The following is a 13,842-nucleotide window of genomic DNA, read 5'->3' as shown; positions in this document are numbered from 1 at the left end:
ACGAAAAGCGCCTCGCAATCGAGAACGCTGTGTAAACGCCGAGGAGACTTGACTGCATTGCCGAATAACTTGGAGCCGCTTCTCGCGCCAAATTAGAAGATATGCATCTCTCGCAATTTGCGATTTAAGAAATCGAGCTCACGCTAGAATATTATTATATATATACGCCGAATATTTAAATAATGCGTACGAATATTTTTCAGAGACAAGTCTCACTGAATTTTTACCTTGATCTCGTTTCTTACGTTCCTCGGTGCTACGTAGTTTGTTTTCATTTTTATAGCATTCCAAACATACCTTCCCTTCCGCTTCTTTTACCATCCTGGCCGCATGCATTTTGAGATTAGCGCGAGACTCACAGCACTCGCCTCATTTAACTTATAAGGCACGCAATACTCACTGATTGATAAAAAAAATGAACGCATGCTGGAGCAGCCACTATTCTAGCCCGCCACCGGAAAGAGAGCTCTGCGTCGACGGCGAGCATCGGAGTCGAAGGGACATGTCGCCTCAAGGACGCAAAAGGGCGGCCCTCATGATTTCTCGTGACCAACCTGCTACCATCGCGTCCGGTTATCAGACGTATCGTAAGGTAAGACGTTCGAAAAGATTCGGTTTTTAATTTCAATTCGACGAAGGAGAGATCGATCGATGAATTATGTATGGAGAAAAAAAATACACTCGCGAGAAATATTCGCATATTCGGATCGACACATCAAGATCTATCGATATCTCGTGCGTACAATTAAGTAATGTCTATTGATAATATTGTTGTGTCATTAAATGCGTATCTTCAGGACGACATCCATCGGGGAATGATGGGTCATAGGTCGCACAGCGCAGCGCCTATGGACTCTCCGAGCGTCAGATACCGAGGAAGATCTCAGAGTCCCACCGGTCATCGTTCCTTGTCTCCGCCTGAGCACAGATCCATTCCCTATTCTCACGGATACGTCCACACGACGAGGTATGAGATATATCATTGGAAACTTTTCGATTCATTCATCGCGAGGATGAAACTTGCAAGAGAGAACTGACGATACGGGTTTACCGCCGCGCTTATTTAGATTCGGCTCGAGATCGGCAACTGCTACACCCACTGGATCGCCAAAGAAACGTCAGCTACCTCAAATCCCGGCAGCCTTGAAGGAAAGGGTCGCGCAAGATCTGGAAGAACGGGCAAGGTTTATGAGACACCGTAACAGGCAGTCGATATACAGAAGCACAGGCATGGGAGGTAAGCTCGGTTCACTTTTCTGTTGGTGCTTTAAATGATGGATAATCTGTCTTACATAATACTTGCTATTTCACACTCTCGACTGAAAAAGAATAGAAATAGATCTGGTCTAAAACAATAAATATACAACATGTCTGAAAATTAAACAATCATGCTTGCATATTTTATGATTAGAAACAAGGAAAAAATGTAAATATTAATCTGAAAATGTTTTATTAGAGAAAGTTACAATAAGAATATTAAACATAAAAATTATAGCGAATTCATTATTGATACATAACGAGCAAGGATAATATTTATTTAATCTGTTTATTATTTTTATTATATTCTTTTGTAATTATAGTTTGAATTTTATCTGCAAGAAACTGTGAAAGAGCAAAAGTGTATCATATAAGAGACAAAAATGAATTGAGAAAGTTAATTTAACATTTTACTAACAATGAATTACAGCAACGTTGACATAACATTTGTAGAGTATTAAATTCAATATTTCAATAATGTCAAGTTTGTATTAGAAACAAAGGCATTTTAAAATGGAAAATTAAGCGAACGTATTCTTTTTTAACATAATAAAATGTTTTCGGGCCAATGTTTATGTTACATTTTTTTTATTTTTACTCATGAAACATATTAATAAAGTTTCGTCGTTTATTTTAATTTTGTATGTTTTACATCTAACTGTAATTTATTCTTTTTGTACACGGTTTTTTGAATTACTGTATCTTAAATAATATTGATTATAATCTATTTCTAGGCTGGGAAAGGCATTATAGTGGCCTTTCAGACTCGGATCTTCCCTCAATCGGACACGATCCATTAACGTTGTCGCACAGTCACGCTTATAGGATGCACAGACCCAGGAAGGGACATTTGAGTCCCGAAAAAGATGTGCTCGGTGATCTCGGTGATTCTGATATGGAGAGCATAGCCTCGGTAACGAGCAGTGCCTTTAGTACGCAATCGGAACGACCACGTGGATCGAGAGCACTAATGTGAGTATAGTTTTGTAATCATTACGCTATCTTATCGTACGGACGACCTCGCGTTGCAACGTCAATGTGCAAAGCAACGCTGATTCCATAGTCAAGAGAGTACCCCGTTAGGGAGAGATCGAACATCGAGTGTGTAGTCTATTGTTAAATACAACATCACGATGTATCGATATTGTAGATCTCAACTTTTGTCTCCACACACGATGAGATGAAGATCGATCGACGCGAAATAGCACACTCACCAGCTCGATCTCTCAAATCAAGGATAATCCCTGGATTAAATGGACATTGTCGACTAAATGGACATCCCGTAGTCGCACTTTTTCACATCCTGCTTGCGTGTTAACGTTCCAATGTTCTTCCCCGCCTTTTCTACGAAGCGATTATAGATTGCACTTCCTATGCACTTTGTGTCAATGTCCATTTAATAAATGTGCCCCATTCTAAGAAAGCAGGGATATCATAAATGCGTGGCGTTGGTCGAACGGTTAGGGCCTTAGTTGTGCCTCATCTGACACGTTATAGAAAATAAAGAAAGCACATCGATCGCCGCGTGTCTCTTCTGAAATGCCGACCCGTTGCTCTCGGCAGAGTCGAGTTCTGAGATTTCATGATACGATATACGAGTTCGATCGATCGCGAACGCGCGGTAGACGCTAAAGAAAGAAAAAAATTAAAATTAAAAAAAAAATTAAAAAAGCGGAATGGGCTCACCCTTTGGTTTATATGTTTCCGCAAGAGCGTTAAATCTCTCTATATGAAAAACATTATTTGCAGACCGACAGTTAAAAACGTATTAATACCCGGTGTCATATCTCCCATGCCCCCGCCCCCTAGGCGCAATAGGCGCAGGCACAAACTTAGGGTACCCTGCAGCGAATGCCATTGTCCGAGCAACAGCAATCCCGCCAAACAGCCCAAAAACAACCCCGGCAAATGTTCCCTCCTCCCGCGTCCCCTCGTACGGAGCAAGTCCGCAGTGGTGCGCTCGTTGTACAAAAAGATGCGTACGCCCTTCACGAGATCGCAGACCGTCGACGAGAACATGCTGAGATATTACAGCCCCGAGACCAGCGAGTACAGCGTTTCCGAGGGGTACATACTCAGGCCAAAGAGACTCGTAGCCGCTAAGAATCGTATACCGGAGATATACGTCGAGGACTGCCTTCGAGTCGACTTTAACGATCGTTTCGTGAAGAAGTTTCACTCCGAGTATTTGTCGCGTCACGCGGGTAGCCGCGACAAGTTGTCGTTGCGTAAAGAGTCGCGCGACGAGTGCGCAACGACGACCACGACAACGACAACGACAACGACGACGATTGTCTCGAGAGGTCCGATCGATGATTTCCCCGATCATCTCGATATTAGGAACGTAGACGCTAGTCTGCATCCACGTAGGTCTCTCTTAACCGCTAAGGCTAGGAGCTTCGATTACGACGTGATGCACGATACATACGGTGATGATCGTTTCGGTATTAGGCCAGGATCCGTCGGTCTGCTATCGCGCCGGGCCAAGAGTTTCGAGTACGAGAGCATTTCGAGCAACATATTCAGCGACGACAGTCTCAGGACCGCCCGGAGAAAGCTCAAGCGGAATCTCTCTCTCAGCGACGCCGGCTACGGCGACAAGATACCGGCGCTGGGCGATCAGAGCAAGTCCTACTACGATTCTAACGGCGACGACAAAGTGCCTACAGATCTCGCGAGCAAGGAAACGAATTACGATTTTCTTTCCCAAGATCATAAGCCGTTTTATGGATACGACTCCGAACTTAGCTGCGGCGAGACGGAAATTTACGTCCCAAGCTTCGACAAACGAGGCATCGATGATTATCAGTCCACGTATTTAGCGGACAGCGAGCGATCCAACTTGAGGAATATCTCGGATAAGGACGATACCAGCAAGAGAAAATACATGGACGAAAGTTATTTGAATCACGAATCTTCGTACATCAGAGATATATCCTCGGAGAAGAAAATCAAGAATGTAGAAAGTGACCTTTGTAACACGATCGGCGATCACACCTACTGCAACATCGAAGAGGCTCTATCGTCTGGTAAAAATTATGATCGCGATATTCTCCAGAAGGTCCATAGTACTTCCAACGTAGACGAGGAGTGGATGTCGCAAGACACCAAAAGTATTTTGCGATCTCGCGGAGAAACTGACCGTTCCTATCAAAGAGATAAATATAAAGATTACGAGAACTGGGACGCCGATTACGACGAAGGATTCATAGAGCGAGAGAAAGTCGACGATTATGAGCAAAGGCGATTTGATTATCTAAATGAAAGTATCCGAGACTTAAGAATCGCTGGATCGATGTACGACGACGAGTATTTTCAGCGAAAATGCGATTACGCACAGTCGGACGATGACGGCAGAAAGCTTACATCGACGAGCGATTACATCAGTTATCGTCCCCTCGACGAATACGAGTCTTCCTCGTCTACCGTGCCGCGAAGACGAAGACGAAGAAGCAGAAGAGGCAGTAGAGAGGGTGACTACGATAGTCCGCATGCCAGAGACGTTCAATCGAGAGGGTCGATGGACAATAGGAGGCTGATAATTCAACGAACCGAATCTACGCCGACTCTACACTCGGACGAGGACCTAAGCTCGATTGCGGATCGCACCAGACGCATGTACCGCCGCAAGCGAAACAGCAGCTGTCCAGAGAGCAGAGATCTGCGAGTATACGGCACGCGAAGAGACGACGAAAGGATGTCGAGTTTCGTGCTGGACTCCGACGAGGAGTTTGGCTCCATGGAGACGGTCGTCGGCGCCGATCATTTCCGTCGGATCACTTCCTCGGGCTTCGTGACGGAGACTAGAGCGAACGGGAAATCGGGCTTCCTCGACGCGGAACAAGATCGTGATAGCTACTTGTTAGACGCAAGATACGATTACGAAAATCGCTATCAGGATAATCGCAGTTATGCGGAGATCAGTCGCGAGCTAGTTAGGTCAGGGTCGCAGCGTTCCTCGGGTCGCGAGGCCCGATATGCGTCGTCGCGCGCTAGGCGTAAGAGTAGTTGCCCCGAGTGTCGTGAGCTGTCCTCCTCGGAGTTAGGTAGGTCGGGATCGCTGTCGCGAAAGGTCGACGACACTCGGCGGTCATCGATCGAATCGAAGCATAGATATCGTAGGCGAAACAGCAGCTGTCCAGAGGCTAGGGATCTCGAACTGTTCGACAAGAGGCAACAGCAGCAGCAGCAGCAACAACAACAGCAGCAGCAGCAACAGCTCACGCAGCGTCATCAGCAGCAACAGCAGCCAAGGCGTCCGAGTCAGCAGCAGCAACACCCGCATCAGCAACCGCAGGGAAGTAGTAAGAGGAACGTGGCGATCAGCGACACCCTCGAGTATTACGAGTACTCGATGGAGAGCGAGAGCCAGTGCAGCGAGAACTGCGGATTTGGCCCGTGCGATCCGCGTAGGCCCCGTAACCGAGCACCCCGCCCTGGTAACGCTAATTCGAGTCTCTTTGATTCCCAAACCGCTACCTCCGACACTGCTAAAAACTACCACCCACGGGTCGACGATCATCATCACCACCAACACCCACAAAACATGAAAACGTCGCCGCACGTCCACGTGACGTACCTGCCGCCGCGGCCACCGACGTCCTCCATCCGGCGACGATCCTTCCGAAAAAAATCTGTCTACGACGTCGACGTCGACACCGCCGCCGATCGTCGCGACGATGACGACGCACGGACTCGTCGTTCCTCGTCCATGCCCGAAAGCAGCGAGTACAGCGGCCAATCGAGCTCGTACGAGAAGACGTCCAGACATCAGGTCACCGACAACGGGCACGACGGACACGACAAGAGAAGCCAGTTCACTAGGAGTCTCAGTAACGCCGATGTGCCCCAAGACGAGAAAGGTGAGCGAAGATGCTTAATTAGATGGATTAAAAAAGGTTCAATTTTTTACGCGGATGGAAAAGATAAGATCGATAAAGTTGCTTTGATATTTTTAATTTTCGCTCTTTCTTCTTGTAGATATTAAAAAAGCGCGTCTTAATTATTTTTACTAGCGCAAATAAATATTGTATCCGTAGCATGTTTATGTGCTTTTGATAATATCGAAAATTGAATTAATTAAAATTAAATCGATTCTCGAGTATTAAAATTTTGTATACCTGTCGCTGTTATATATTTTAGACCTTTTTAACGAAAATTCTGTTCGATACCTAGCTTCGGTCTTTCACTGTGATGCGTACTAATTCTTCGTAAGAATGGCATTGATTTACCGTCATGATGCAGTGACGTATAGCCGAAAAAGTAAGAGCTTTGCGGAGTAGTAACATAAATTTTCGTCGAGATTTGCAGTCACGAACTCGTTACACTCGGATTTAGTCGGGTAGTTAGAGAATTGCGGACATACGTCCATGCAAACGTTTTATGAAAGTTTTCTTTGAGTTCGCAAAGTCACGAACGTCTTCCTCTGTCTGTCGTTCAACAATAATAAAGATTGAACACGCATTGCTTTTATACGTTTCATATCCTGGTAAAATTTCTAATATAATTTATCAAAATTAATTGTGTGTAGATTTATGTTTGTATTATTCCACAACTTTATACTTTTGCTCTTTTATCTTCAAAGTTCTGACGCGATGCAAAAAAGAAACAAAAGAGGGAAAAACATTTCGAGGGAATGTAAAACAAATCATTATACCTGAAGCTCGGATCGCGCTGATCTGATTCTAGTATCCACACAAATACGTTTATCGTTTCGCAGACACGGGTAGTTTTAGCGACACGGCAATCGCATTGAACGTCGAAGATGCTTCGAAGCGAGGCCGTAAAAGCTCGCCAGGAAGTAAGAGCGGAAGCGGCAGTAGCAGTGGAAGCGCGGTGCAGTATCAAACGGGTCTGGGCAAAAAGAGCAACAGCACCAGCCAATTATCTGCGACAGGTAACACATTGTCACATTGGCTACTTCTAGTTAAGTTTACGTTTAGACTCTCTACGTGTTACGTAGTTCATTCTTTCGTAAAGATCGATCGTTGACGCGAACATAATGACGTTTCCCTCCCTCGGTGCGCGATGTTAGAAGCGATTTGATTAATGTATGGATACTATCTCTTACGCGACATTAGACAGTTTTCTATTTTTCTGACATTTATATATCTTCTCTCTTTAGTGAAAAAAAGGAAATCTTCATTTTCTTCAGAACATCGATATTTCGTATTTATTAGGATAGCGTAGTCTAGTATCGTTAGTGTGTAGATAATAACGGTGTGCTCTCGCTACGTGCATAAATGAGGATGATGTAAATATATCATTGACATATCGGTATTTTTAATATACCGTGTATCTCGTGTAAGTAGAGTACAGATCAATATTTCTTGTCAAAAAATAAGCATCTTCTTCGTTTGACCAAATTTCTAAAAATGCATTGAAGTATTTTATTTTATAATATTTTGTTGTGTTTAATATGTCAATATAACACATTGTTTTTTTCATGTAAAATTTTTTTTATGTACAAATTTTGGTAATTAATAATTAAAGGTCTCTAATATATATTTATTTATATAAAATACTTAAAAATTTTTAGTTGAGTTAATATAAAACAAATTTTTTTGTGGCAGCGAAGAGTGCTTTTAAATTCTGATATAAATAAAATAAATTTATTTATGCAGTTTTTAGTTTTTGCTTTTTTTCCATTTGTCTTTAACTGAATATTCATACGAAGAATAATATCGAAAAATAAAATATTTCGAAAACGAATATTTTTGGAAATTTTCATAGGAAAAATACTCATTTTTTGACAACAAATATGTGTGTATCAGTAACACAGTCTGTATTCTATCTGTATAGGGTATTCTATAAGCGTATTAGCAATGAAAATAGATTTAATATAACGCGCGCGGGAGAGCGATAGAATTTTTTAAATTATATATTTTTATAGCCAAAATACGAATGAAGAATAAGAATAAGAGAGATCAAGAATTATAGATAAAAATATTACTTGCTAAATAATTAGAATCAATGCAATTATTGAATATTGTATTTGTAAATGCTTGTGTTGATTAAATTCTCGAGCGATTCTAATTGCGATACAATAATATAATTGGTTATAATCATCGAACGGATATAAAATATTCGCATTATAGAATAATTAAGAAATTTGAAATGATATACAAGAAATATTCGACACATTTGTTCATTTCTTGCTTATCTTTTATATCTTATTCTTTCTATTTCACGAGTCTTGGTTCTTACAATCGGACACTCATTAATTCAATATAGTTTAACAAAAAATAATTTTTTGTTTAAATCCAAGAAAAAGAATAATTATTTCCAGTATGTTTTACGATGAGGTGAATACAGATTGAAATTTTGAACATTTCTTAATTGTTTAATTAAACTTGATCGTTTCTCAAATCGTTAAATATAAATTTAATATCGAACAATAAATTTAAAACTATTAGAAAAATTAATATAGTGAAATTAATGCAATAAATGTAAATATTTTTTAATAAAAATTAAGTTTTCTTTTGCAAAACAGGAATTGTTCAGATACAAATTTACTGATATTAATTTAATATCAAAATTGACTAGATTAAAATAGAATACGAATACATTCTACGATGTAAATTTAATATAAGATTATAAAAATTCTATTAATCTTTAAAACAGATATTTTTTGAAATTTAGAAAAATTAATTTTTTTAAAGAGACGTATGTTTTCATAGTTCTAACAATATATAATTTTGAATGGAATAAAATGCTCTCCTAGCACATCACATACCATAGCTACAACATGATAAATTATGTTAAAATAACTCTTTGAAAATAGCGTGTTCCGAGAAGAAAGTCATATTGAACATGAAAGAAATTACAAGCAATGATTATTCTTTTTCTTGAGATTTTTTGTTTTTTCTTCAGCCATGTTACCATAATTCAAACATCATCGACAGGCAACATTTGAACGATAACAAGAGCATACCGTAGACAAGCAAAAAACCCAGTAAGCGGGGCAGTATGTACATTCTAATTGTATTCTTGTTTTCTCCGCCATCCCTCCTCATCTTTATCCGCCTCTCTTCGACATGAAACACACTCACACTTTACTTCTACCAACCAACCACCTCTCGACGCTGGGGGACCATTCACGTCATCGATCTGCACCCACCTGCACGATTTTTCATCGCGGCGGCCCGATCGTGTGTTCACGGAACATTCCATACGGATCATCGATCGATTTGCTGGACCCGATCGTCACTGTTACGCAAAAAAAAAAAAACCACGAACCGATACTCTGTCACATTCACCATTGGAAAAAAAAAAACAATATGTACACATGTAAAATCGTTCTGCTAAACTGACATTACGCTCACGACAACTGTTGCTCTTGCTACCGCAACTTACATCGAACAACAACAACAAAAACTATATCACGTCACGCAAAATCCATAACATACCACGTGCGTCTGTTGGTGGTACATGCGTTGGCGAGGAAGGACGGAAACGGCGGCTGGGTTTCGGGAAGAAGGGGAAGTCGTCCTTTACAGTTCACAGGAGCGAGGAGGTTCTGCCGGAGGATACGGTCAGTGGTAGGAGCGGACGGCAACCGAGCTCCGCGAGCAGCGATGGCGAGGGGAGCGGCGACGGGGACAGGTCCGACAGCTCTCTCTCACACATTAGAATCACATCTCTCTTCTTCATCATCTTTCGCTTTATTTTCCTCATGAAATTTTTGCGTTGTCGCGCGGGAGCGATCGACCAAGGGAGACCTTATCGCAGGACGCGCGTCTCTAACTTTATCTGCCGATGACGATGAATTCTTGTGCGAAGATCCACACATGAGATGACGTTCGTCATCCATATTTAATCCTTGAATATATGAATGATACGATATCGATCGTAGAGATTATTATGCGCGGGCTAAAGTGAGACATTGTCAGAGGTCTTTTTTAATCAGATACTTTGATTTCATTAATCGTAAATTGGATCAAGCCTTCGACGAAATATGTGAGTACACGTTGCAGATGGGAGGACTTGCGATAGAAAGAACAAGAGCTATCGTTCAATCGGACGACACCAAATGTTGTGACAGCGACAATGAAAACACACCACACATCACTCTTTTAGAGGCCGTGCTTTAGTCGGGGTCGATTGCGAGTCTCTCGTGATTGTTGTCGGAAAATACTCTCTTGCGACTAAAGCTCTCTGACTTTGCTAGCAGACGACGGATCTGCGAAAGATCCTCGTCGTATTGTCGACGAATGTGACTTCTTTAATTTTTTTTCTCTAGACGAATCGAAGAAAGTATTTTGCGAATCTGCACGTTTCTACCAAATAGTCACGAGGTGATTCCTTCCTTCTCGTTTATTCTAGATCGTAGAGGCTATTTCTACGTAGTATTGATACGTTATTTCTAGAGAAACGTTCGCACGAGTTTCCTGGGCTGTAACATCATCGTGTCGTATCAAGTTATTTGTCTTTTTTTTTTAATTTTCTTTTTTTAATGTCTTTCCCTCTCTGTGGAAATGCAGTTCGCGTACGCATCTCCGGTTGATTTATTACATTACATGCTTGTGTATGAAGCGCAGATCAGGAAACTCACATTCTAGTTGCACAAGTATAGTTGTGCTCTGGCGTCTTTTCGTGACTCTAGAATAGTGTCGGCACCGTGTGTCACGTTATAATCGTTCCGTTCCATACAGCTTTTCCAATCTAGATCGTCGCGTGGTCAATTTGAATTTCTCGATAGCATCGAGGTAAGTTGGCCACCACTCTCTTTGATACTGATTATTTTTTTTATTATTTCTTAGAAGCCGCTGTGTTGATACGTGCTTCAGGTGAGAGTGCGCTATTCACACGGCTTTTGAATTTTTCAATGTCCTGAATCGTTGCAGTGCTTTTACAAGCGTATATTTACGTTTTTTTTTCATATTCTTAAGATTATTGATTACGAATCCGTTGAATGTATAATCAGATATTTGCCGGACAATCCTTACGTACACCGATTTGATAATTATAAATCTTTATTCTGCCTTCTTCTTTAGCTTTCTTTGTATAAATTACGACTCCAAAGCTTTCGAATCGATATTAAATATGTATATATCTGTGTATATAATTATCCGTGTACTTAAGGGGGATCCGGAGAATCTATATAAATTTATTTAGTGATAGATGTATATACATATTAAGCAATTTTTCTAGAGTTGCCGCTGATTAAATTTTACATGCAGCATTTTCGTACATATATACATAAAAAAAAAAACATACTAGTGATTTTCTGACGTAGTTACGATTAATTCTTGTCTCGATAGAGCCTGCGGAAGTTAATAAGATGCTACGCGCGAAAGAAGATTCCACTTATTTCTGCTTTTACGTCCGTCTATTGACAAGAATTATTCAAACAAATTCTTACTGGATCATCGATAATAATATTTCTCTTTTTCATGGAGAGTTATTTTATTAAAAATATGTTTTATATAATGCCAGAGAAAGTCCTGTTACGATTCATGCATACGCTATCGTTATTATTATTATTTGTGACGGACGTCAGAGAATTTAAATTTTGACATATATATATAGGATATTGTAAGATTAAGCATATTTTTTGTTTTGGTGTCAAATGCAAATGTGTGCCCGCGCGATGTTATCTCGTTGCATTTCGCTCCAAATATCACGACACCTCGATATATTCTCACATTCCCTTTCCCCATTTTTCGGTTGTAAGGTGTCATTCTCCAAAGACCTCTCTGCATTTTATCGCTAATCATTAGACCGACTCAAAGAAGCGATCAGGAAAAGATCGGGCGAGAATAAGCGATAGAGCAAGGGGAAAAAGAGAGCGTGAGGGGAAGTTTACGCGATAGAGAGAAAAAAAGAGAAAGAGAGAGAGAGAGAGAGAGAAAGAAAAAGAAGGAGAGAGCGGAAGAAAGAGAGAGAGGTAGCTTAACTACAGATATACATATCTTACATGCTGAAATCGTCCGTTCTGTTCTGCGATTCCGTCGCTGCACGTTGATTAAAGATGCCCGTTCGGGCGCGCAACCCCCTTGGATACCTGGACGAGGCAGCTGCTGCGGCCTGTATACCGGCGGCGTATTTAGTGAAAGACAATAGTTTAGCGGTATTTCTTGTTTGGTTTTACAACGCAGAGTGCGGCGGGATGATCATCGGCGGCGGCGGCGCCGTGGCACGCGGCGCCGGTTTAGCGAGCCGGAAGCGCAACAGCACGCCGAGCAGCATACAACGATCCGAGGAGATCATGCCGGCCTATCAGCGCTTTGACAGCAAACAGGCAGGATCGGCAGCCAGCGATACCGCCGGGAGTCTCAACTCGATCTCTAGTTCCGAAGGAAGCTCGTAAGTAGTGGACCCCACACCTGTGGCGACCAATTCTGCAAGCGGAAGCGCGAGATTCCCGATACATACACCCACACTCTCTCTCTTTCTCTCTCTCTTTCTCTCTCTCTCTCTTTTTTTCTTTCTGTCTCCTCCTGTGCTTTTCTATCTCTCCTTTTCTATCATCTCTATTCTCTACTATTCGCCCTTGTTTCTCTATACCAGATTTATCGGTTTCATATACATTCTGCTCCTTTATAGGTCGCGTGCATCTTGACTAAACGAGATGAGCTATAAGTTGTAAAATTGTTGTGAAAAGAGAGAGTTGATTTATCAATACATTTATACTATATGAAACGAATAATGAAATTATGATAGGAGTAAATCAAATTTTGTTTACGTATAGTCTTTTATTTGTGTGTATGTATGTGTGTGTTTTATATAATTATTCTGTTAGATTAATCTTTTGTTGGAGTAATATTATGTTAACTTATTAAAATGGTTAAGAAAATTGATTTTGTATATGAAAAATTATAATAAAGTTAAATACATATCTCTTGTATGGTAAATTTGAAAGAGATTTAAATTATAAATAATGATATCGAGCGTTGAATATAATGCTTAACATCGATTTACACCTCAATGAATATCTGTTTTTGAATTTTATTTAATAAGCGAGCTTTCCCATTATTTCAAAGCACTTACAGCTCGTAGCTCATTGCCTCTCGTTTGCCAATGTACATATGAGCTTATTGTCTTCTCACATTCTTCAATCAATGGAACTTATTCTTTGTCGTCCTCAAAAGAACCGTTAGTTAATTGTATTATCCGAATGAAATAATTATTATAAGATTATTATAAAATAAATGTTATTTTTATCGTGTGTATTGTATGGGACTATCTTAATTAGAGACAAAGAATAATCCTGTTGACACATTTGTCTTACTCTCCTTGTAAGATTTATCTACACAGAAAATCGCTTCAGATCAATTATTACATCTTCAAACATGTAATTGAAGATGCGTCATCAATATGTATCCATGATTTGAATTGTGTAATTATATGGCCACGTGTGCTTTTTCTCACGTCTCCTTGATTTCTATCAATTTGTAATTCAATTATGTATTTTTGTTATCTCTCTGCAATTTTTTTTAACCATACCTTTTCGATTCTCATGAATATAGCACAGTAGTCATATGTAAAAATCAGAAACTTGCGTATTTAAAAATGGTACATTATATAATCATGTTTTCTTCTGAAGCAAATATTTTGTTTTTCTTTTTGCACATTTTATTTATC

The 13,842-nt window shown here is 40.4% G+C and overlaps 1 protein-coding gene across 15 annotated transcripts in view; it reads left to right on the top strand.

Annotated features, from left to right (window-relative positions):
• The window catches only part of Rim (Rab3 interacting molecule), a 68,093-nt gene that overhangs the window by 44,489 nt on the left and 9,762 nt on the right, over positions 1–13,842 (top strand). For 5 of the 15 annotated variants that reach the window (XR_014435518.1, XR_014435520.1, XR_014435516.1 and 2 more), the window contains 7 exons: positions 436–592; positions 798–967; positions 1,068–1,237; positions 1,992–2,229; positions 3,007–6,119; positions 6,977–7,153; positions 12,357–12,564. Coding sequence is in view for 3 of the 15 variants with exons in the window: in XM_083080791.1 (XP_082936917.1) it covers positions 436–592; positions 798–967; positions 1,068–1,237; positions 1,992–2,229; positions 3,007–6,119; positions 6,977–7,153; positions 12,357–12,564 (4,233 nt within the window). In the remaining 12 variants the exon portion in view is untranslated. The other 10 variants (XR_014435523.1, XR_014435525.1, XR_014435521.1 and 7 more) reach the window with 5 other exon arrangements.

This window comes from Camponotus vicinus, unplaced genomic scaffold (assembly GCF_025532165.1).
Source record: "Camponotus vicinus isolate PSW18456_S1 unplaced genomic scaffold, iyCamVici1.0 SCAF_10, whole genome shotgun sequence".
Taxonomy (NCBI): Eukaryota; Metazoa; Arthropoda; class Insecta; order Hymenoptera; family Formicidae; genus Camponotus; species Camponotus vicinus.
The sequence above is the reverse complement of the archived record's forward strand: the minus strand, read 5'-3'. Positions and strand labels throughout refer to the sequence as shown.